The sequence below is a fragment of the Vanellus vanellus genome (genome assembly GCF_965231255.1).
Source record: "Vanellus vanellus genome assembly, chromosome: 24".
NCBI classification, from domain to species: Eukaryota; Metazoa; Chordata; class Aves; order Charadriiformes; family Charadriidae; genus Vanellus; species Vanellus vanellus.
Genome location: NC_138929.1, coordinates 3,325,579 through 3,349,916, shown reverse-complemented (window position 1 = coordinate 3,349,916; position 24,338 = coordinate 3,325,579). Strand labels below are relative to the sequence as shown.

The following is a 24,338-nucleotide window of genomic DNA, read 5'->3' as shown; positions in this document are numbered from 1 at the left end:
TCCTACCGCCAATCCCCGCCCGCCCTGCCGCCGGCCCCGCCCCGCCCCACGCTATGCCCGCCCCTCGCGTTAGCTCCTCCCCTTGTGGGCGGGGTTGTGCCGCCCCCCGCGCCGCTGGCCACGCCCACCGGTTGTAACCCCTTCTAGCCCGGAGCCGACCCGCTGCGCTTAACCCCTCATCGCCCGCGGCGCCCCGCTACCCCTTCCCGGGGGGATTTGAGCCCCCCCCGGCCCCGCCATTATCCTCCCCCATATCTCTGGTGTATTACCAGTATCCCAGCCCACCTGGGGCATCTTCCCCCCAATACCCCTGCCCGCTTAGGGTATTATCCTCCCCCCCCCAACACCCCTTTCTGCCCAGGGTATCCCCCCCCCCCCCCCCAAAAAAAATAAACCATCAGCCTGCACCCCCCATCATGCTGTCGGATGGGACACAGAGAAGAGAAGAGGTTACAAATCCCGGAGCGAGGCTTTATTGGGCCCCAGCGGGGGGCGGGGGGGTGAGCAGGGGCTGGGGGGGCGCAGGACACCCCCCCCCCATGCCCAGTACCGACCCCACTCCGGGGCTCAACACCAAAACACCAACAAGAGACACGGAATAATTTAACCCCCGGGGCAGCGTCCGTGGGGTGGGACAGACCCCCGGGAGACACGGCTGTGGGGTCGGGGGGGACACACAGCCTCATGCTCTGCACCCCCCCCCACCCCGAGCCAAAGCTGTGTCCAATACAGATTGGGGGGAGGGTGAACATGCAGGATCGGGCCCCTGCACTGCTTTGGGGAGGAGGAGGAGGTAGGGGAGGAAGGAACGAGCTCCCACCACCCCCATCCCCACCGTAGCACGTACCCACTGCCAAGGGAAAGGTGATGCATGGGGGGGGGGGGGGAGCGTGTCCCGGCGTGCAAGGATGTGTCCCAGCGTGCAAGGATGTGTCCCGGTGTGCAAGGACGTGTGCGGGACACAGCCGGAGGAGTGTCTGCACGGGGTGGCGGGGAGAAGGCACTCTGAGACCAGCAGCGGTCACGTCAAGGGGACGGGGACGGGGACAGGGCACATGTGGGGCTCGTCCCCATGAGCGTGCAAGGCACGAGCGTGCAAAGAGCCGGGCTGCGAGCCCAGGGAAAGCAGACAGGAGCACGCAGAAGCCAGCGCTGGGATGCAGCCGCATCCGAAGCTGGGGGAGGGGGGGGGGCGGATTGGGACAGGGAGAGTGATGCGCTTGTGCAAAGTCAAACACCGGCCCTGGTGCTCCCCTCGCACGGGGACCGGGGCCGGGGTCGGGGGGGCGGGTTGGGGGGGTCAGTAGTACTTCTCCGGCTCCTGCCACTTGGTCACCCAGTGTTTCTTACGCCGGCGGGGCAGGAGGCCGCCGGGCTGGTAACGCTGCTCCTGCCGGATCCTCACCGCGTGGTACTTGGGCATGATCCGGTAGTAGCGGGTCCGCTGGAAGAAGTGGCACTGGGGGGAGAGGGAGGGGAGAGGGTCAGCGTGAGGCCGGAGGGTGACGGAGAGAGAGAGACCCCCGAGGCGGCGGAGAGCAGAGGCAAAGGGAGCAGCAGTCCTGGAGAGAGACCCCACAGAGCCCCCTGTGCCCTATATGGACCCTATAAGGTGCCACAGGAGAGATGAGGCAGTGAGGAAGAGGAGAGGAGGCTGAAGAGGAGGAGGATGCCGCTGCAGCCGGCCCCGCAGGGCATTACCAAGCGGGGGGGCACGGGTGCCCGGGGTGGGGGGCAGCTGCCCCCCAACTAGTAGTCATCTGTCAGCCGCTTGGTTTCCGACGGCTGGATCTTCATCTCCGCCTTCTGCCCCTTGGCTTCGTACATGGCCCGCGTGTTGGCCCGCCGGAAGAAACCGCACTGCGAGGAAGGAGGCGACAGGGGTCAGGGGGGGGGCGGGAGAGGGGATGGGGGACGGGGGACGGGGTCCTGGTCACCCCCGCGGGGCGGCGAGCTGCCCCATTGCACCCTCACCCCTGGGGATGCTGTGGGTGGGTGGTCCTGCAGACCCACACAGCCCCTCCTGGTCAGGGAGTGGGGTCACGGGGGGGGGGGCACTCAAGGGGATGGGGGTCACCAGGGGGCCAAAGACACCCCCCACCCCCCCCCAGTCCCTCAGGGCAGGGGGAGGTGGGAGCCATGGTTTTGGGTTTTTTTTGCAGCTCCCAAAATGTTTTGCGCTGGGGGGGGGGGGCAAGGCGGGATCCTCTCTGCTCCTCTTCCTCATCGCTCGGCAGCCGGGCACCTTCCACCCTCGGGGGGGCACCTTCCACCCCGGGGGGGGGGGGCGGGGGGTGGGGGTGGCTACCTTCCACCCGCCGCTCCGCTCCCGAGCATCCCACATCCAGGCGGGGAGGATGGCAGCCACCAGCGACACGAGCCCCTCAGGTCTCAGCACAGCTCCTGCACACCCCCTCCCCGGGAGGGGGATCCGGACACCCCCCCTCCCCCCCCCTCACCTTCCAGAGCAGGAGGATGATGAGCCCCAGCAGCAGCAGCCCGGCTGCCACCGCCACCAGCACCAGCCACAGCGCGATCTCGGCCGGCTGCTCCTCCGTCAGCTCCGAGTCCACGTCCACCGAGAACTGGAAGGGCCGAGAAAGAGCCTCGTCAAGGGAAGAGCTCCCAGTGGTCCCATTATCTCCCAGCCTGTCCCAGTAAGAGGCTCCGGCCGTCACTCACCCGCACCGTGTGGTTTCGCATGTTGATGGTGGGGACGTGGGTCCGGAGGAAGAGCGTCGCTGTGCCGTCCACCTTCACCCGGTCAAAATCGCTGTACTCCTGGGGGGGGGGGGGAGGAGGAGACATGGATGATGGAAGGGGGGGGAAACGGATAATGGAAGTAGGGGGGGACATGGGTGATGGAAGGGGGGACACATGGGTGATGGAAAGGGGTGACATGGGTGATGGAAGGGGGACACATGGGTGATGGAAGTGGGGGACATGGGTGATGGAAGGGGGACACATGGGTGATGGAAGGGGGGGACACATGGGTGATGGAAGGGGGACACATGGGTGATGGAAGGGGGGACACATGGGTGATGGAAGGGGGACACATGGGTGATGGAAGGGGGGACACATGGGTGATGGAAGGGGGGACACATGGGTGATGGAAGGGGGGACACATGCGTGATGGAAGGGGGGGACACGGGTGATGGAAGGGGGGGACACGGGTGATGGAAGGGGGACACATGGGTGATGGAAGGGGGGACACATGGGTGATGGAAGGGGGGACACGTGGGTGATGGAAGGGGGGGACACGGGTGATGGAAGTGGGGGACATGGGTGATGGAAGGGGGACACATGGGTGATGGAAGGGGGGACACATGGGTGATGGAAAGGGGTGACATGGGTGATGGAAGGGGGACACGCGGGTGATGGAAGGGGGGGACACATGGGTGATGGAAGGGGGGGACATGGGTGATGGAAGTGGGGGACATGGGTGATGGAAGGGGGACACATGGGTGATGGAAGGGGGGACACATGCGTGATGGAAGGGGGGACACATGGGTGATGGAAGGGGACACACGGGTGATGGAAGGGGGACACATGGATAATGGCAGCAGGGGGACACGGATAATGGAAGTGGGGGGGACACGGGTGATGGAAGGTGGGGACACGGGTGACAGAAGGGGGGACATGGGTGACAGAACAGGGGGATATGGGTGACGGAAAGTGACACACATGGGTGATGGAAGGTGGGGACACGGGTGACGGAAGGGGTAAGGGATGGGCCTCAGCTGCTTGAGCTGAGACCTGGCAAACTCAGTGCCCCGTTTCAGCACCGTTCCCGAGGGAGCAGCCCAGCCCCGTGCCCCCCATCCCCCCCCCCCGCCCCAGCCCGCACTGACCTCGATGAAGGTGCTGTTCCACACGCGGGCGCGGATGCTGAAGGTGGTGGGCTGCTCGGTGTGGAGGAGGGGGCACTCGAACCAGACGCAGCGAGCGGTGCCCTTGGAGCAGCTCTGGGAGATAAAGGGGGGAGGGGGGGTCAGGGAGGGGAACCAGAGCCCCCAGCGCACCGCGGCGGTGCCACGCAGCAGCGTGCACAGCGGTCCCGCTGCGGGGCACGTACTGCCGGACCCCCACCCGCTCCCCAACTCACCAGTACCACCTCCGATTTGGCTTTCTTGGCGGTGGCCAGGGTGACGGGGGGCTCCGCCGGCTCGGGGGCCTCCAGCTCCCGTCTCTGCCGGGATGGAGCCTGGTCCTCCAGCAGCTGCGGGGGGGGGGGGGGGGCAGGTGGGAAAGACCCCCGTCAGAGCCCGGGCAGCTCTGCCCACCCAGGGCTAACGGGGCTGGAAGTACCCACGCAGTGGGGCAGGGACGAGAGCGGGGCCGAGGTGACTCACGGTGAGGTTGAGGGGGTTAATGACCCCCCCGGGGGGCTGGCAGGTCTCGTTGCTGTTGACGAGGATCTCGGTGGGGTAGAGGAGCCATTTGCCGTTGGGGATCTCGTAGGGCCACTCGAAGCCCAGCAGGATGGTGCCCAGGGTGCCCAGCGACTCGCCTTTGGTGGTCACCTGCGAAGAAGAGTGGGAGATGGGAGACCGGCGCTGCCGACCCCCCCCTCGCCCCCCCCCGCCGCCTCTCCGCGGGCACCGGCCGCCCCCCCCAACTCACCTGGAAGTCGAAGGCGAGGGGGCTGCCCACGTCCTGCTCCCTCCGCATGGCCGATTCGCCCACCACCGTCCCGCTGAAGTGCGACTGGGCATGGGAGGAGGTTCTGGGGGGGGGGGACACGGTGGGGGGACAGGCACGGTGAGGGGGGGCAGAGCGGGTAGGGAGCACCTCTGGAGCATCCCTCTGCCCCCTTCCTGGGATGCGGGGGGTGGGGGGGCCGTGCCCACTCCTGATACTGCCAAATTCAGGTGGGGGGGGTGGAGGGGACGCGGAGGGACGGGGCGGTTGGGGGGGGGGGGGCGGGGAGGGGGGGGCACAGCCTTGCTGCACTCACATGGTCAGCGAGGACTGGATGCTATAGTCCACCAGCAGCTTGGCCAGCACGGGCTGCAGGTCCTCCTGGGTGCTTTGCCTGCCGAGGCACCGGGGTCAGCGTGTCCCCCCCACCCAACAGCCCCCCCCTCCCCCCCCCAGCAGGAGCCGTGGGGTCCCCGTCCTGCCCACCCCAGGAGCCCTATCTGCTTTCCGGTCCCTCCCAGACCAGCACCGCCGCCGGATATGACCCCGATCCACCACCAAGCGAGAGAGGAGCCGCCGTCGCTCCGGGGACCCTCTTCCCGGCCCATCCCCACCCCCCCCGGGGACACTCACGTGGACAGGTCCAGCCACACCGAGACCTCCCGCGTGTCCAGCATGATCCCAATGGCCTCGAAGGTGATGATCAGCTCCGCCTGCGGCGCAGAGGGAACGTGGAACAACTCAGCCAGACCCCCGCCATCCTCCCGAGCCCCCCAAAAAGGGCTTTTGGGGGAAGGACTCACCCTCTGGTTCCTCTTAAAAGGGTTGCCCAGTTCGCACAGCACCGTCTCCGCAAAGGTACAGGCTCCGCTCTGGGGAGGGGAAGAGGGTGAGGAACGTCCCGGGGCAAAGTCCGCCCTGGTCCCGGCACCTTCTGCAGATGGGGAGGGGGACGTCACCATCGCCTACCGGGCGGACGGAGGAGGGCAGCAGGCTGGAGGGCACCGTGAGGTTGAGCAGCGCCTCGTGGGCGTCCTCGCCGTTGGAGGGGGTGGTGGGCACGTTGGTGATGTTGATGCTCAGGTAGAGCTTCCGCGTGTCCCGGCTGTACTGCAGCACCTGGGTACCGTTCAGCCTGCGCAGAGACCGGCCCCGCTCAGCACACGGGTGGCCCACCCCAGCGGGATGGAGACATCCCCCCCTCCCTCCCGCCCCACACACACCCCAGGCACAGCCCGAGGGGACACCGAGGGGTGACCCATGGCCGAGGGGGACGGCACAACGTAGGGATGGACGGGGACCTGCTGTCACCTGGGCAGGGGCTGGTTCTGGTCGGTGACAAAGCTGCTCTGGAGCTGGAGGTTGCTGTAGCACTTGTTGTCGGAGCCGCACTCCTTCTGGAACTCGATCTGGAGGGACAGGGACGTCCCCAATGAGCCTTCTCCCACCCCCCAAGGAGGCTCACTGGGGGGCTCACGGCCCAGCATCTCCATCACCCCCACCACCACCACCACCACCTTGGTCTCGTTCTGGTGGGACTGGTCCTGGTTGAGGACGGGGAAGGCGTCGAGGGAGTGGGGACCCAGCTGGAAGGTCCTGGGCTTCTCCACCAGCGAGTAGTTCATGGAGAGCACGATGGGGTGCAGCTTGTCCCGGATGTTGTCCTGCGGGATGGCAGAAATCACAGCGAAGCCCTGGCCGCCCCCCCTCCGCCCCCCCCCCAGGCTCCAGCCGCAGCCCCCGACCACGTCTGAGGTACCAGCTCCTGCTCACCCCCTGCTCCCGAGACCCAACAAACTCATCACAGCGTGGATGGAGGGATGGAGGGAGGGAGGGAGGGAGGGAGGGAAGGATGGAGGGAGGGAAGGAGGTATGGATGGAGAAAGGGATGGATGGAGGGAGGATGGAGGGAGGGATGGATGGAGGGATGGATGGAGGGAGGATGGAAGGAGAGAGGGAGCATAGATGGATGGAGGGAGGGAGGATAGATGGAAGGATGGAGGGAGGATGGAAGAAGAGAGGGAGGGAGGGAGGATGGATGGGGGAGGATAGATGGATGGAAGGAGGGAGGGAGGATGGAAGGGGAGAGGGAGGATAGAAGGATGGAGGGAGGGAGAATGGATAGAAGGAGGGAGGGAGGATGGAAGGATGGATGGAGGCAGGGAGGATGGAAGGAGAGAGGGAGGATGGAGGAGAGAGGGAGGAAGGATGGATGGAGAGAGGGAGGAGGGAGAGATGAATGGAAGGAGGGATGGATGGAGGACGGAGGGAGGGAGGGATGGAGGGAGGGAGGACGGATGGATGGAAAGAGAGAGGGAGGATGGAAGGATGGATGGATGGAGGTAGGGAGGCAAGGAGGGAGAGAAGGATGGAGGGAGGGAAGGAGGATAGATGGATGGAAGGAGAGGGAGGATGGAAGGATGGATGGATGGAGGGAGGGAGGGATGGGTTTCCACCTCATTTTCTGGCCCTGCTGTTCCCAAGACCCTCCACACCCCACCATCCCTCTCCCCATCTCCCAGCTCCAGCGCCACGTGCAGAGCAACGCGCAGTGCACGCAAACACACGTGCGCTCATGCGTGCACACATGCGCGCACACACACACACACGTGTGCACTCACACACGCTCACCAGCAGCAGGAGCTCGTGAGAGGCGCAGCGGGTCTTGGGCATGGGGAAGAAGCCGTGGTAGGTGGCAGAGTGGGTCCCCCCAAACTTGACCCTGGGGGGGTGGCGGTCCTTGTCGGCTTCCAGGGTGTACTCCAGGGCTGGGGGGAGAGCGGAGCGCCGGCGGCGTTGCACACACGCGTGTGCCTCCAACACAGTCTGCATACGTACGCCCCGCACGCACACGCGTGTGCACCCCCACGCACCAACGCGTGTGCACGTCCTCCCCAAACGCGTGCTCACACACACGTGTGTCGTCCCCCCCCCCGGGCGTGCACACACCCTCGCACGAGTGTTGGTGGACATTCCCCCCCCTCCCAAAAACCACATTCCCACGGCTGCACCCCCGGGCACTCACTGATCTTCTCCTGGTACTTGGGGTCTCCAGCGCTCTGGTTGTAGGAGAAGCAGATGGTCACGGTGATACTGGGAAGGTGTTGGGGGGGGAAAGGGGGCCGTGAGCGGAGCTGCCGGCACCGCAGTGCCGCGAGCGGGACCGGTTGCACGGGGGGCGGGGGTGTGGGGTGTGGGGGGGCTCACCAGGACTCAGCCGTGCAGCGGGCAGGGTCCACCTTGCTGGGGGTCACCGTGAAGGTCTTATTCAAGATGTTGATGACGGGCCGAGCTCTGGGCAGGGATGGGGGTGAGCTGAGACCTCCCCCACCCCGCGGCGGCACGGCCCCTCCTTGCCCAGTGCCAGCTCCCGCAGCCGGGCCCGTGGCTCTGCGCCCACCTCGCTGACCCGGGGCGCTGGCAGGGGCAGGATGTGTCCCTGGGAGGGCGGAGGGCTGCAGGACAGCCGCCGGCCCCCGCTCCCGTACCTGAGCAGGACCACCTTCTCCGCCAAGCTGCCCACCAGCAGGTCGGGGTAGGAGTTACCGTCCACGTCCAGCCCCCCGCTCAGCGAGTACCCGAAGGTCTGCATGCTGGCGGGGCCCAGATCCGACCCGCTGATCACCTGGATTTGGGGTATAGAAAGGTGGGGGGGTCACCCATTGCTCAGCAGCCCTGTAGATCCAGGGATCTATCCCACACCAGAGCACAGGATGCTCGGAGGGGCTGGGGATCCCAAATGCATCCCGCCCCGGAGCTTGGGATGCTCAGAGGTGCTGCGGAGCCCTGATGTATCCCACCCTGGAGAGTGGGATGCTCCGAGGGGCTGCAGAGCACCGCTGCATCCCACCCCGGAGCCTGGGATGCTCGAAGGGGTTGCAGAGCCCCACTGCTTCCCACCCTGGAGCGTGGGATGCTCGAAGGGGTTGCAGAGCCCCGCTGCATCCCACCCTAGAGCATGGCATGCTCAGAAGGTCTGCAGATCCCAAATGCATCCCGCCCCGGAGCTTGGGATGCTCAGAGGTGCTGCGGAGCCCCGCTGCATCCCACCCCGGAGAGTGGGATGCTCCAAGAGGCTGCAGAGCTCCGTTGCATCCCACCCTGAGCTTGGGATGCTCGAAGGGGTTGCAGAGCCCCGCTGCATCCCACCCTAGAGCATGGCATGCTCAGAGGGTCTGCAGATCCCAAACGCCCCGGAGCATGGGATGCTTGGAGGGGGTGCGGAGCCCCCCTGTGCCGGTGAGGGTCTCCCCACGGGGCCGTTACCTGCCGGGGTTTGTCCAGAAGCCCCTCTGCGCTGCTGTGGTAGATGTAGACCTTTCCGGACCCCTCAAAAGGAGCCCCCACAGCGATATCTGTGGGGAAAACCAGCAGGGTCAGCCCCACGGGGATGGGGGTGCTCCATACCTCCTCAAACCCTCTTCAATTCCCCCCCCCCCCCCCCCGGCCCCCAACCCAGCCCCCCTCCTCCATGAACACCCCCCAACCAAGATGCTCCCCCCTCCCATCTCCTCTTCACCCCAAACCTCTCCAGAGACCCACCGCACCCCCCTCAAGTGGGATCCCCTCCTACCCGGACACCCCCCTCTACCCCAAGGCAGCCCCGCTGTGCCCCCCCCATTATGCCCCCTCCCACCCACCCCCCCCCAGGGTCCCCAGTCCCTCACCCTGGAAGCCGTCCTGGTTGACGTCCCCGATGCTGGCCACGGCGAAGCCGAAGGCGGAGTAGCTGGGGCCGGTGAGGACCAGGCTGGGGTGGGGCTGGAACCCCCCCACCTCGTTCATGTAGACGTAGACTGCGCCCCCCCACCTCCTGCTTCCGCTGGAAGTAGTAGGGGGCTCCCACCACCAGGTCCTGCCACCTGCGGGGCCGAGGGGCCGGGTTGGGACTGGGGGCCGCGACACCACCCCCCGACGCACCACAAGAGTTTGGGACCCCCCCTCAAATCATAACAAAGATGAACCACCCCCCCCCCCCAAAAAAAAAATCAGCGAACGCCCCATGCTATGACCCACAGAGACCCCTTGGAGCTGTGGGATGTCCCAGGAGAGACCACCACCGCCACCACCACCACCCTGGGAGCCGGGGGGGGGGTCCCGGCCCCCCGCCCTCACCCGTCGCTGTTGAGGTCTGCCAAGGCCACGGCGCTGCCGAAGTAGGAGCCGACCTGGTGGCCGGGCAGGAGGAGGCTCCTCTGCAGCGTCTGCTGGGGGCTGCGGCTCAGCAGGTACACGGCGCCCGTGTGCCTGTACCGCGGGGCGCCCGTCACCACCGTCACCGCGTCCTGCTGCAGCACCGCGCTGCCCACCTCCGCCGTGTAGCCTGCCGCCAAGCCCCCCCCGGCCGGGTGAGATGGGGGGTGGGCCGGCATGGGGGAACCCCCCCCTCCCCAACATCCCCCAGACCCCACATCCCCCACATCCCCCCTCCCCAATATCCCTCAGACCCCCCAGACCCCACATCCCCCAGACCCCGCATCCCCCCTCCCCAACATCCCCCAGACCCCACATCCCCCCTCCCCAATATCCCTCAGACCCCCCCATCCCCCCCTCCCCAATACCCCCCAGACACCTCATCCCCCACATCCCCCCTCCCCAATATCGCTCAGACCCCCCATCCCCCAGACCCCCATCCCCCCTCCCCAATACCCCCCAGACGCCTCATCCCCCACATCCCCTCTCCCCAATATCCCTCAGAACCCCCAGACCCCCCATCCCCCCTCCCCAACATCCCCCAGACCCCACATCCCCCCTCCCCAATATCCCCCAGACCCCACATCCCCCCTCCCTGACATCCCCCAGATCCCCCATCTCCCCTCCCTGACATCCCCCAGACCCCACATCCCCCCTCCCCAATATCCCTCAGACCCCCCAGACCCCACATCTCCCAGACCCCGCATCCCCCCTCCCCAACATCCCCCAGACCCCACATCTCCCCTCCCCAATATCCCTCAGACCCCCCATCCCCCCCATCCCCCCTCCCTGACTTCCCCCGGACCCCACATCCCCCCTCCCCAATATCCCTCAGACCCCCCAGACCCCACATCCCCCAGACCCCGCATCCCCCCTCCCCAACATCCCCCAGACCCCACATCCCCCCTCCCCAATATCCCTCAGACCCCCCATCCCCCCCATCCCCCCTCCCCAATACCCCCCAGACACCTCATCCCCTACATCCCCCCTCCCCAATATCCCTCAGACCCCCCAGACCCCACATCCCCCATCCCCCCCACCCAACATCCCCCAGGCCCCACATCTCCCCTCCCCAATATCCCTCAGAACCCCCAGACCCCCCATCCCCCCTCCCCAACATCCCCCAGACCCCCCACCCCGCCCCCCAACCCCCCCCTCCACCCCCTGCACACCCCGCTGTCACCACTGCCCCCCCTCACACCACCCCTGGGGGGGGGGAGCCCCCATGCCTCCCTGAACCCCACACCCCTTTAACAACCACCCCAAGGGTTTCCATCACCCCCCACCCCCTAAATCCACAACCCCCCCCTCCCCGCCCCCCCCCAAGGAACCCGGGCGGGGGGGAGCCCCCTGCCCCGCTGCCCCCCACCTATATAGGTATTGCCATTCTTCTTGTTGGGGAAGGAGAAGTCGTACAGGTCCCACATCTCCCGCTGCAGCACGTAGTTGGTACCTGGATGGGATGGGATGGGATGGGATGGGATGGGGGGGGGGGGGGTGTACCCCACAGTTTGGGGGCAGCCCCTCACCGCCGGCTCGGCACCCGCTCCCCTCGCACGCCCGCAGTGCGTGTGAACACACACGCGGCTGTACATGTGCACAGGGACATGCAGAGGGTTCGCGTGCGTGTGTCGATAAGCACACGCCGAGGTGCACACGCGTGACAGGTGTAGGGCACACACGTGTAAACGTGTGCACACGCATGATACGTGTAGGGCATACACATGTAACCGTGCACACGCGTGATACGTGTAGGGCACACATGTGTAAATGTGCATATGTATGTGTGATACGTGTAGGGCACACACATGTTAACATGTGCACACAGGTGACGCATGTAGGGCACACGTGTGTAAACGTGCACACACATGATATGTGTACGGCACACATGTGTAAGCATGTGCACACACGCGATAGGTGTAGGGCACACACGTGTAAACATGTGCACGTGTGATAGGTGTAGAGCACACACCTGTAAACGTGCATACATGTGATACGTGTAGGGCACACACCTAAACACGTGCACAAGCGAGATAGGTGTAGGGCGCACAGGTGTAAAGGTGCACAGGCGAGATACCTGTAGGGCACATGTGTGTAAACATGTGCACACGCGTGATACGCGTGGGGCGCACACATGTAAGCATGTGCAGACGTGAATACGTGTAGGGCACGTGTGTCAGCGTGCATACGCGTGTAGGGCACACACGTGTAAACATGTGCGCACGCATGATGCGTGCAGGGCACACACACGTGCACACACAAGCGCCCGTGCACGCACGAGGGGCTGCCCCACGGGGAGGGGGGGGGGGGGGGGGAGGTAGGGGGCTGCCCACCCCTGCCCCACGCACCCTGCCAGTTGTAGGCGCCGGGCGCCCCGAAATAGGTGATGTTGGCGGTGAAGCCGGCGCTGGTGCCCATCTGGCACATGCCGGTCTCGTCGGTGTCGGTGTTGGAGTTGCACATCTCGTTGTGGTACGTCTGCCACTCGTCGCTGAGGTTGAGGCGCAGGTCGTTACCCCGCACGTAGCACTTGCCCACCATGCGCCGCTGGTCCTCGCTGCCCGACCACAGCACCTTGGTGTACCGGTGAGCGCAGACCTGCCGGGCGCAGCGCGGCGCCCGCCTCAGCGCCTGCGGCATCCTCCCCCCCTCCCCCACACACCCCCCTCCCAAAAACGAAGGGCTACGGCCCCCTCCTCCCTATTGCCACCACCCTCTTGCCCCACGTTAACGCAGCCCCGTAGGTCGCAGCGTTCCCCCGGCTACGGCGGTCTATAGGGTATGACACCATACGGCCACCTGAGAGCATCCCAGACGCTCCCAAGATGCTCCCCAGATGGTCCCAAGATGTTCCCCAGAGCATCTGGGATGGTCCCAAGGTGTTCCCCAGAGCATCCCAGACGCTCCCAAGATGCTCCCCAGAGCATCCCAGATGGTCCCAAGATGTTCCCCAGAGCATCTGGGATGGTCCCAAGGTGTTCCCCAGAGCATCCCAGACGCTTCTGAGATGCTCCCCGGAGCATCCCATATGGTCCCGAGATGTTCCCCAGAGCATCCCAGACGCTCCTGAGATGTTCCCCAGAGCATCCCAGACGCTCCCAAGATGCTCCCCAGAGCATCTGGGATGGTCCCGAGATGTTCCCCAGAGCATCCCAGATGGTCCCGAGATGTTCCCCAGAGCATCTGGGATGGTCCCAAGATGTTCCCCAGAGCATCCCAGACGCTCCTGAGATGTTCCCCAGAGCATCTGGGATGGTCCTGAGATGTTCCCCAGAGCATCTGGGATGCTCCTGACATGCTCCTGAGAGCACCACTCCATCCACACCGGTCCACCCTGTGCACCCCATCACCCCACAGCTCCCCACTCCAGGGGACGGGGGGAGAGGGAGGTGACAGAGTTTGGGGGGGGGGGGGGGAAGCCCCGCAATGCCTCTCCACCTGGTGCCACCACCCTGGGGGACACGCGATGGGACCCCGCAGCTCCCCGGGTGCAGCCATGCCAAGGTGGCAGCTCGGCACTGACACGCGCGTGTGAAATATTGGGGCGCACGTGTGAAATATTGGGGTGAGAATGTGAAATATTGGGGTGAGAATGTGAAATATTGGGGAGCGAATGTGAAATATTGGGGAGCGAATGTGAAATATTGGGATTGGGATGCACGTGTGAAATATTGGGGTGTGCACAGGAAACATTGGGGCGCGCGTGTGAAATATTGGGATGCGCGTGTGAAATATTGGGGCGAGAATGTGAAATATTGGGGTGAGAATGTGAAATATTGGGGGTGCGCGTGGGAAATATGGGGGCGCGCGTGCCCTCACCAGCACCCTCCCGGCCGGCTGCCGCTGGCTGGCCACCGTCACCCCCAGCCACATGTCATCGATGATGGCTTTATCCGGCTCACCTGAGCGAGGAAAAGACGGGGTGAGAGTGGGGAACCCCCACCCCTCGAGCCCCCACATGGTGGTGGGGGGGGGTGTTTTGGGGTACCCCGGGAGGAGGGGGGGGGTCACGTACTCTTCAACTCGATGTCGAGCCGTTGGCAGTCGCGGGTGGAGGCGGTGAGGGGACAGGCGTAGACGGCGCCCGTCCTCGTGCCGTTCGCCGGCCCCACATCTCGGGGGGCTCCGACCAGCAGCCTGGGGGGGGGTGTGTGTGGTGTGTGAAATGGGGGGCAGAGAATGGGGTGGGTGATGGAGGTGGGGTGGGGGGACGGTGAAATGGGGGCAGAGAATGGGGTGGGTGATGGAGGTGGGGTGGGGGGTGGGGTGGGGGGACAGCGGGTCCACCCACCCCAATACCCCCCCCCCCGTGTCATTTTGGGGGTGCAAAGCCAGGCTGGCTGCCCCCCCCCCCCCGGGGGAGAGGGTGGTGGGGTGTGACGGTGGCCAAGAGGCGCTGGGAGGGGACGGGAAGCGCTTCGCCGGAGCGCGGCACACTTTGACACCCCTCAATGATGGGGGGGGGGTGGGCAGGGGAACCCCCCCCCCTCCCCATCTCTGGAGCAGGAAAGGGGGGGTGGGGGGGGGTCCCATTAGACGGGCACGTATAGGGCTGGCAGCAACCGGCCACTCGCCGCCGGCACGTGGGGGCTCACAGGGCACCAAAGGGACAGCCCCCCCCCCCCCTCCGGGTGGGGGACAGACTGACGGACGCTCTCCTCGCAGGACCTGAGCCCGGTGTGGGCTCGCGGCTGAGCACCCCCCACCCCCCAATCTCAGCGTACGGTGGGGTGCGGGAATGGGGGGTTGGGGCCGGTGCTGCCAAACCTCACTGGCCGTGCCGGCAGGGCCAGCGATGCGGGGAACCGCGTGACATGCCACCGCCACCGTCACCGTCACCGCCGCCACCGCCGGGGCCCCCCGTGTCTGTGTAAACAGCCGCAGCTCTTCCCGGGCCAACCTTTGAGCCGGCGGCGATGTCGGGGCCTCCGCGGCACAGCTACGGCGTGTCCGGCACACGGCCTCACCGCCGCCGTGCCGGGGAGCACCGGGAAAACCGGGCGTCGCGCAGAGGCGGGAAGAGACCCCCCGGAGCGGGAAGGGCACGCACGCGTCCCTCGTCCCAGGATGGGTCTGGGCTTTCCTTCCCACGCTCCAGGGGGGGTCCCCGGGGACGGGGGGGGGACACAGCACCCTTCCGGGGGGTGACTCAGGCCCCCGGAGGGGCAGAGACGTGCCGGTTGAGTCACGGCAGTGCCATGCAGTGGGGAGGACGTCGGCATCCCCGGAGGTGGGAGACGCAGCACCCGCAGCCCACCCGCGCGCGTCCCCCACCGGGGGCTTTTCGGTGATGCTGAGGGACCCCAACACCCCCCAATCCCAAGGGAAGAGGTTGGGAACCCCCAGGACATGGGACCCACAACCCTTCCGTGGGGCTGGGGCGGGGGGACAGCAGGAGGACCCGGCGTGCCCGGGGGGCTCCGGAAAGGCCAACCTTTCCGCCAGGAAGTCCTTGGGGATGGCGAGGACAATGGCGCGGAGGAGGCACGGCCGCACCGTGCCAGCAGAGGAAGCGCGTCCCGGCTCGCAGGCAGGACACACGCAAGCTGCCGGGGCAGGGGGGGGCCACACAAGTCACCCAGGTAGCCACCGCAGCCCTCACACCTTACGGCAGGTCACTGGGGTAATGAGTTGGTACAGTCCTCAGCGCGCCCGGCCCTGCCACCGGTGACGACGGAGGGGGACGGGGGACAATTCCAGCTGTCCCCATCTCCCTGCTACGGTGACGGGAGTGACGGGGGCTGCGGGGAGGCTGCAGCGGGCAGGGCTGAGCGCCGCGATGATGCGAGGCCGCCAGCGCGGGCGCGTCTGGGCAGCGCCGGGGCGGCTGACTCAAAGCCCAGGCGCAGGAGGAATGCGGGGCCCCAGGCAGCCCCCGCACCGGCATGTCGGGGCCCCCCGCGTCCGCCCGGCCGGTGACGGGCACCGCCGGCGGCATCGCTTCGGCTGAGTCAGGCAGATGCTGCGGGTTTGGGGGGAATGGGGGGGGGGGGGGGGGGGCATTGCTCAGCCACAGAAGAGCCCCCAAAGGGGTGCAATGGGGGGTGTGTGGGGGGGTCTGTTCCCCCCGGGGATGCCAGCAGCATCTGTATCCCCCCCCCAAAAAAAGTGGGATCCACTGGCTGCAAAGGCCGAGTTGCTTCCTCCTGACTTTTTCCAGTGTGGCACAAAGAAATCTGCCCCCCCCCAACTCCTGCTCCCCCCCCCGCCCCCATACACCTGAGGGACGTGGCGGGGGGGGACACACACAAGGGGCACCATTGTCCCTATTTAACTGGAGGGGCAGTGACTCAGGGCAGCTGCCACGACTCAGGGCTGGAGGGAGAAGTCGGGGGGGGGTGGGTCCTGCCCCCCCCACCCCCCAAACCCTGAGCCCCAGCAGTGCCCACAGCCCTCGGGCGCTGCCCCACCACGAGCACGGCTCCTGGGGACAGGGGGACAGGGACGCACCTATGGCCCCTTGGCGAGGGGGTGCCACAGCCGGGACCTGCCCCAAACCCCAAACCCACCCGGGTGGTCCCGGTTCGGCCGGACCCCAGCTCCCAGTGAAGCCGTTCCCAACCATCACCGCTCCCCGTGGCCGTACCCCGCAGTTGCTGGGGGGGGTGGGTGGGGGTGGGGGTGGCGGGAGCCCACCCAAGCCAAGCGGCTCCGGCGTCTCGGTGCCTCCAGCCAAGACTTCCCGGCACGGCAGCCCACCCGCAGGCTCTGCTCCTTAAGGGGGGGGGGGGCGTGGGAAATTTACAGGGAGCCCCACCAGAGCTGGGGGGGGGGACGGGGGGGACACACACAGAGGCATCCCCCCCCCCCAATGCATGCTCCAAGGTACCTCAAACCCCAGTAAAACCAGGAGGTGGGATGCCGGGGCTCCCCCATCTGGAGGAGGCCAGGACCAGTTTGTGGCAGTGGTCCCAACTGGGTGGGACTGGGGGGGGGACACACACACACAGGGGGAGAGGAGGCGCAGCGCAGCGGAGCAAAGGCAGAGACGGCCAAAGAGCAGCGAGAGGGGGAGGCCGGGGGGGGGGGGGGGGGGGAGGAGGCAGGAATGCGAGGCCGTGCCCCATCCTAATGCGCCCTGGTAAAGCAAAAAAAAGGGGGGGGGGGATATGGCGGGGGGGGGGGGTCCCCCCACCGGCGCTGGCTGAACCCCGAGAGGCGGCTGCGGGATGGTCTCGACGCCGGGACACCAACCGGCCCCGAAACGCGGCCGCCCCCGCAGCGGGAGAGGTGGGGCGAGGATGGCGAAGGGGGATCCGACACGGAGGGCGCTCCCCCCCCCCCCAAAATAGCATCACCCCCACCACCACCCGCCACCGCCTCAGCCCCACAAAACCCCAAATCTCCCCCGAGGGAACAGCCGGGTGGTGAGCGCAGCACCTCATCCATCTCCCGACACACTCGAGGGGTGACAAGAGCTGAGGGGCAGGAGAAGGGGGGGGCGGGGGGGGGTCCGGCACAGCACCCCATCCCCAGGCAGGGGCAGCACCCGACTCCGGGCGGTGGGGACCCCCCCCTGAGGTTTCACACCCCAAAACTCACCCCACGCCGGGGCAGGAGCCAGAGCGGGGTTTGAGAGCTCAGCCATGGGACTGAGCCTAACGACCCCCCCCTCCCCCCCCCCCCCCCCAACCCGGACCCCCAAAAGTGGGCAACTGAGGGGTGACCCCAGCGCAGCCCACCCCTGCTCACGAGCGGCTGCTCCAGGCCGGCCCCAAAACACCCCAAATTCTCCCTCAGCACCACTACATTTTCAACAAGGGGGGGGGGGGGGGGGGGCGTCTGCAGTGATCGACCCCCCCCCGCCCCCCGGGAGCCCTCGGCCGCCAAATCCGCTGATGTCCGTGCCAGGGGAGGAGACGGGAGAGGGAGAGAGACGGCTCCTGGAAGCGGCGAGGGATGGCTGGACAGACGGACAGACGGATGGATGACCCCCCGGGTGTTGGCCCCGCCGTGGCGCATATATGTCCCCCCCCCCGCCTGCCAAAGAGCCGCAGCCCCACGGGACCCCGGCAGCTTTCGCCGGCCCTCGGCCAAAGCCGGGGGGGTGGAGGGGGGGGGAAGCACGGCCAGGCCGGCTCTGGCAATCGGCAGAGAACCAGGCGAGGGGGAGGAAAAGCCGGGAATTCAGCCGGCCCCGCTGCTGGCCACGCTCTCCTCCTCCTCACCGGCCAGCTGGGACCAGAAGGACACCCTCCACCCCCCCACACCCCCCCCAAGCACTGGGCAGAGCCCCGCTCCCCTCCGCACGCAGGAGGGAAACTGAGGCACACAGAGGGTTGCGGATGCGGGCGCTGCCTCCCGCCTCCCCGGCACGGATGCACCGTGCCTCAGTTTCCCCATGTCATTCAGGGACTCGCCCCCCTCCCAAACCCCACACGCGTCAGGTTTCCCTGGTACCGCCGGGTCCTGCCAGCGCGGCTACGAGCCCAACCACCTCCCCTTGCCCGATCCCGCGGGAGCGGCCGGATCCGGCACAGGCAGCCCAAGGAGTTTCTTAATCTCGGGGAGGCAGATAACGCTTCCACCTCGCCTTCACCTGACCCGGGGAGGAGCGAGCAAACAAACCTTTGCATGGGCACAGCTCCGGGACACGGAAAAAAAAAACCAAACAAACCAACCCCCCCAAAAAAAAAAAAAAAAAAACACCGCAGGGGTGGGGAGGGGAACGGGACGGGACACGGGACTCCGGCGTGACGCCAACTGTGCCATGCCAGCGCCGGGCCAGAGGTGGGGAATGCCAACCGCGCTCCGGAGCATCCCTCTCGCCCCACCGGGTGAGGCCAGGCATTGAGCCCCCCCCGAAAATAAAAGTATGGGACACCCCCCGCCTTGGCGGGGACGATGGCGGCAGGATGTGTCCCTTTCCTGTCCCCACCTGCGTGGGCACACCCGGCGAGCAAAGGGCACGGGGAGACGCCATCCGCCACCGTGGCCGAGGGAGGGGAGCGGGATTCCCCCCCCCTCCCCCTGCGGTCCTGCTCAGCACCCCCCCAGCACCCCTGTGCCTGTCCTTCCCCCCCCCCCCCCCATCCACCTCAAACGGCTCCTGCACCCACGGTGGGGACAAGGGACACCCCCGCGGACGAGGCTCCCCCTGTGCCCCCCCAACGGGGACAGGCAGCAGAGGGCTCCCAGGGGAGGGGGGGTGCAAAAGCTGTTCCCCCCCTGTCCCCCACCCCGCAGAGCCTCCGCGCCTCGCCAGCATCACGCTCAGACACGCACGGGCCACGTGGCCCACGCCGGGGGATCGCAAACCCCTGCCGGGGCCAAAGCCCCCCCCCCCAACCCCCCCCCTCCCCAAGACAAAGCGACAGCCACTGCCAACGTCTCAGGAAGACGGACAAACCGATCTACCAGACTGGACCCCAACGTGTCGTGTCCCCCCCCCCCCCGGCCACCAGCTGCTCTGATGCCACCGGAGCCGGGGGAACCCGGCCATGGGCGGGAGCCAGCGTGCCCCCACGGGGCAGAGGGGTCCCCAAGGTGCTGAGCCGGGTCCGGTGTGTCCCCCCCCCCCCAGAGCTGCTCCGTAGGGAACGGCTTCACTCCCTCCTGGATGGGAGTGACAACGAAGATGTCCCACGACGACGGGGCGAGCGGCCGAAATGCATCTCCGGAATGCGGAGCAGCAGATGCCTCCGTCCGTTTGTCCGGCCGGCAGCTGCCATCGGTCCCTCCGCCACCACCACGGGGCACGGCGGGAGGGAGGGAGAGCCCTGCGGGTCTCCGAAGGGTGTCCGCCATCCCCATCCCGTGTCCCCCCCCCAACCCCCAAAGCTGGGAGTTCCAGGGAAGGGTGAGGCAGCAAAAACCTGTGCCCCCAAGCGAGAAAAAAACCCAACCCAACCCCTACGCTTTCTCCCCGGCACGCACATACAACTCGCACCTCCGGCCGGGAGCGATGGGGATGCTGCCCACGGAAGGGGGGGGGGGGGGTAAGGGTGTGGGGGGGTGTCCGGCTGAGCGGAGGGGGACAGCGGGGGACACGGCGAGTGACAGCAGTGGGGTGGCACGGGGAATGCTCCGGCTGAAAAGGGCTTTTGTTGGGGCTTCGCTCGGCTGCAGGAATCACAGTTCAACAGGTTCCCCCCCCCCCCCCCCCCCCCGGCAGACCCGGGGGTGCTGGATTTGGGGGGGGGAGGGGGAGGCAGCCGGGGGTGAAGGGGGGGGATGTGAGGGGCTTCGCAACTGCTCTGGGGAGGGGTAGCGCAGACGGTGCCCCTGCGGGGGATGGGGTGGGGGGACAGGGGGGGACACAGCCCCCCCCCCCCCCTTCTTGGGGCACCTGCCAGGCTCCGTACCCGCCGGGGCTGGCACAGCGCGTCCCTGCTCTGCCCACAGACCTGCCCCGGGTCACCGGGGTCCTGCGTGGGCTCAGCACCCGGGGTATTCCGCCTCCGGGGGGGGGGGGAACCCCAGGGTCAGGATGGGACACCCCCCCGCCCCCCCCTCCAATGAAGAGGTGCAAAGCACAGCCACGGGCAGAGGAGAAACACCCGCGGAACTACTTTACAGCATATCCCCCCCCCCCCCCCCCCGAGGCTCTGGGGCCGCTTCCTCCCACGCGAGACGCCCCCCCCCTCCATTCCCCCCCCCTCCTCCCCCCCGCACCTTGACCCCCGGGACCCCCCTCTCCCAGCACCCAAAGCCCCCCCCCCAACTCCTCCTCCCGCCGCACCTCTACCCCCACGGCGGGGGGGCGCCGTCTCGCCGCCTCCCCACGAACCCGCCCCCCCCCCCCCGGGGGACCCTCCCCCGCCTTCTCGAGCCCCGGGACCCCGCTCCCTCCACCCACCCCCCCCCCCCCCCGCCGCCACTCACAGGGACCGCTCCCGCCGCTCGGTTTGCCGGTGCAGCGCTACCGAGAAGCCGAAGAAGCCGTCGGGGGTCGCGCCTTCCTTGAGCACCGGGAAGGCGCGGTCCAGGTTGAAGGCGGCGGCGGCGGCGGGGGGGGAGAGCGGCGGCGGCAGCCCCGGGAGCAGCAGCAGCAGCAGCAGCCCCGGGAGGAGCAGCAGCAACCGGTGGCGGTGCCGCGCCATAGCCCCGTGCCGGTCCCGCACCGCCTCCCGTTACCGCCGCACGACCGCGCCCCACCGGGGCCGGTGCGCTGCGGGGCGGGGGCGGGGCCGGGCGGGGCGCGCGCCCTTCCGGGCACTCCCCTTAAAGGGGCCGCACCCCCCCACCCCCCCCCTCTTCCCGCCATACCGGGCACCTGCGGGGGGGAGGGGGGCGGCCCCGCGCGTGCGCGCACGGGGGAGGCGGGGCCATACCTGCGCGTGCACAGCAGGCGGCGGGAGCACGCGCGCTGGCGCACGTCACGCCCACGCCGGGATCACCGCAACACTTCCCACCCCCCCACCCCCCACCCCCCCCGCGCCAACGCCGCGGACACGCGGGGATCGTCCCCCTCCCGGCCCCGGGCTGCGGGGACACCCCCACCCTCCCAATGTGTGTCCCCCCCCCCCCGGGCCCTGCACCCCGCGGGGGCACACCCCCCCCCCGGGACCCCCGGGATAGGACACCCCCCCCCCCCGCCCACGCACACCTCCGCGGGTGGGACCCCCCCACCTCGGCCCCCCGTGATCGGCCCTTTGGGATGGGGTCCCCGGGATGGGACCACCCCCTCACCCCACCACCCCCCCCCGGGATTGCCACCCCCCCCCCCGCGAGATGGGACCCCCAAGTTAGGACTACCCACGGGAGGGACCCCCCCGAGGATCGGATCCCATGAGGATCGGACCCCCCCCCGGGATGGGACCCCCATCGTGATGGGATCCCCAAGTTGGGACCCCCAAGTTAGGACCTCCGATGGGGTAGCCCCCCCCCCAGGATAGGACCCCCAAGTGAGGACCCCCTCCATGGGATGGGTCCCTCAAGATCGGACCCCCCCCGGGATGGGACCCCCAAATTAGGACCTCCCATGGGATGCCCCCCCCCGCCCCAGGATCCACCCCCCCCCGGGATGTGATCTCCCCCGGGATGGGACCCCCAAGTTAGGACCCCCCTATCGGATCGGTCCCTCCCCATGGGATGGGACCCTCCGGGATGGGACCCCCCAAGTTAGGACCTCCCACGGGATGGCCCCCCCCGCAGGATCGGCCCCTCCCCATGGCATAGTCCCCCCCCTCCCGGGACGGGCCCCCCGCTCTGGATCTCATCCCGCCCCCCCACCCGCGATTTGTCCCGGAGCCGCCGGGGCGGGACGGGAGGGGAGGGGGGGGGACACACAGTCCCCGGCCTCCCACGGCGTCCGCCCACCCGGGAACGCCGGGAATGCGCCGGCTGCCTGCCCGGTACCGGCTCCCCCCACCCCCCGCCCCGGGGTGGGTCCTCGGGGCCGCGACACCCGGCGGGGAGGCACCGGGGGTCCCCAGGGGGGCTGGACGGACAGACACCCCCCCCACCCCCAACCTGGGCAGGGGGTCACGGTTGGACCCCACGAGTGGGACCAGGGCCACGGCTGTGCCCCCGGGACGGCCACCCCACGCCGGGGGGGGGGACACACACACGACACTCCACGACGGGGACACCCCACGCTGTCCCCGGGGGTGTCCGCAGCATCACCGCTTCCCTCCCCGGGGAGGTGGCGGCGGCGGTGGCGGTGGTGGTCCCCAACCAAGCGAAGGTCACCGGGAGCCATCGCGCCGCTCCCACCCGTGCCAGGAAACCCGTGGGTGGGTGGGGGGCTGCAGGATGTCCTGTGTCCCCCCCACCCTGATGTCCCCGAGCACAGCTCCTGCGCTGCGCCAATGTCACTGGAAAGAGTGACGGCACAGGGGACAGTGCCAAGGGCGGCCCTGCCGGCAGCCGGCACATGGCTGACACCGGGCCTGTCCCCTGTCCCCTGTCCCCCTGTCCCCTGTCCTCCTGTCCCCCTGTCCCTTGTCCTCCTGTCCCCCGTCCCTTGTCCCCCTGTCCCCCGTCCCCTGTCCCTTGTCCCCTGTCCCCTTGTTCCCCTGTCCCCCCGTCCCCCATCCCCCATCCCTTGTCCCCCTGTCCCCCGTTCCCTGTCCCCCTGTGCCCCGTTCCCTGTCCCCCTGTCCCCCTGTCCGCTGTCCCCCTGTCCCAACATCCCTCAACACCCCAAACACCCATTTCCCCGGGGACGCGTGGCTTTTCCCTCTGGCAGGTGACACAGCCCTCGGCACGGGGACAAAGACCCCCAGCCATGTCGCCAGGTGTCCTGTGTCGTGTGGCCCCCCCCGTCCCCCCCCAAGCTTGGGGACATTTTGGGGTGCAATGGGTCCGTCTCTCTGCCCACCGAGTGTTCCAGGGGTCTGGCCGGTGGCCGTGGCTGCCACCCAGGAGGGCGCTGGCACCCGGGGGGGGTGTGGGGGGCAGCACCCCAGGGAAGGGTGTTTACACCCAAAGAGGGGGGGTCTGTACCCAAAAGGGGGGTGTTCGCACCTAAGGGGGGGGTATGAGCACCCAAGGGGGTGTCTCCGCCCGAAGAGGGGGTGTCATTACCCCAAAATGCCACTAGATGGAGATGTCCGCCCAAGGATGCTGGGGGGGGGGGGTTGGTGGGAGGGGGGAGGTCCGCCTGGTGTGCCCCCCCCCCCCCCATCCTTACCCGCACCCCTCCCGCAGTGGGGGCCCGAGGGGACGGGGGGACACCCCTCCAGCCTTTTGGGGGGCACAGGGGATGGAGGGGGGGTGTTGCTGTGGTCAGCCCTGCCGGCACCCCTCACCCCCCCCCTCCCCCCCGTTCCCCATTGCAGCACCTTCTGCCCACCCCCATTGCCCCAGTGCACCCAAACTGCCCCCCCCCAACACCCCCCTCCCTCTGAGGTCTCAGTTTTGGGGCTCCAGCAGGAGCCAGCCTGGCCGAGGAGCCTCCGGCAGCCGTAGGCACCAGTGCCTCCCAGTCCCAAACTGGTTCGGGACTGCACAGACCTGCTCCCTGTTTGCGCCCCGCTCTCCAACCGGCTTTTCCTGCCGGAGAAACCCTCACCCGGGAGGAACCAGCCCTGGTGACAGTCCGGCTGGAGGGACAGCCAGGCCGGGGGACTGTCCCCGCGGCTCCTCCGGGACCTTGGGAAACCTCCCCAGGGGAGGCCCCCGCAGAGCCGCCAGCAGGACCGGGCGACAGGGCTGGGCTGGTCCCAGACATTGCGGTCCCCTCTGAATTAATTCCTCAAATCCCAAATTAGGTTTCCCGTGCTGGGAGGCGAGTGCCGTGCCGTCACACGCGGCTTCTGGGTCACGCGTCTGCCTTGGCCCTGGAACTGATCTTAAGTTACACCCATTTCTACTCCTATTATTTCTATTATTTCTATTATTCTCTATTTCTATTCCTATTTGTATTTCTTCTATTCCTATTCCTATTCCTATTCCTATTCCTATTCCTATTCCTATTCCTATTCCTATTCCTATTCCTATTCCTGTTCCTATTCCCATTCTTACTCCTATTCCTATTCCTACTCCTATTCCCATTCCCATTCCTATGCTTACTCCTACTCCTACTCCCATTCGTACTCTTACTCCTATTCCTATTCCTA

General features: G+C 67.7%; 1 protein-coding gene across 1 annotated transcript; it reads right to left on the bottom strand.

Moving 5' to 3' along the window:
• Positions 1 to 7: 7 nt before the first annotated feature.
• Positions 8 to 20,876, bottom strand: ITGA3 (integrin subunit alpha 3; the record flags this gene model as incomplete). The annotated part of the gene is given in 26 exon segments (XM_082495031.1): positions 8 to 1,459; positions 2,460 to 2,585; positions 2,683 to 2,781; positions 3,852 to 3,965; positions 4,106 to 4,219; positions 4,353 to 4,523; positions 4,624 to 4,726; positions 4,958 to 5,035; positions 5,275 to 5,354; positions 5,445 to 5,513; positions 5,611 to 5,776; positions 5,953 to 6,050; positions 6,159 to 6,305; positions 7,273 to 7,409; positions 7,667 to 7,734; positions 7,849 to 7,935; positions 8,130 to 8,266; positions 8,908 to 8,996; positions 9,309 to 9,447; positions 9,449 to 9,503; positions 9,757 to 9,964; positions 11,204 to 11,287; positions 12,183 to 12,432; positions 13,654 to 13,736; positions 13,850 to 13,971; positions 20,659 to 20,876. Coding segments are annotated over 26 exon segments (3,201 nt in total). The 3' UTR covers positions 8 to 1,300.
• Between the last annotated feature and the right edge of the window lie 3,462 nt (positions 20,877 to 24,338).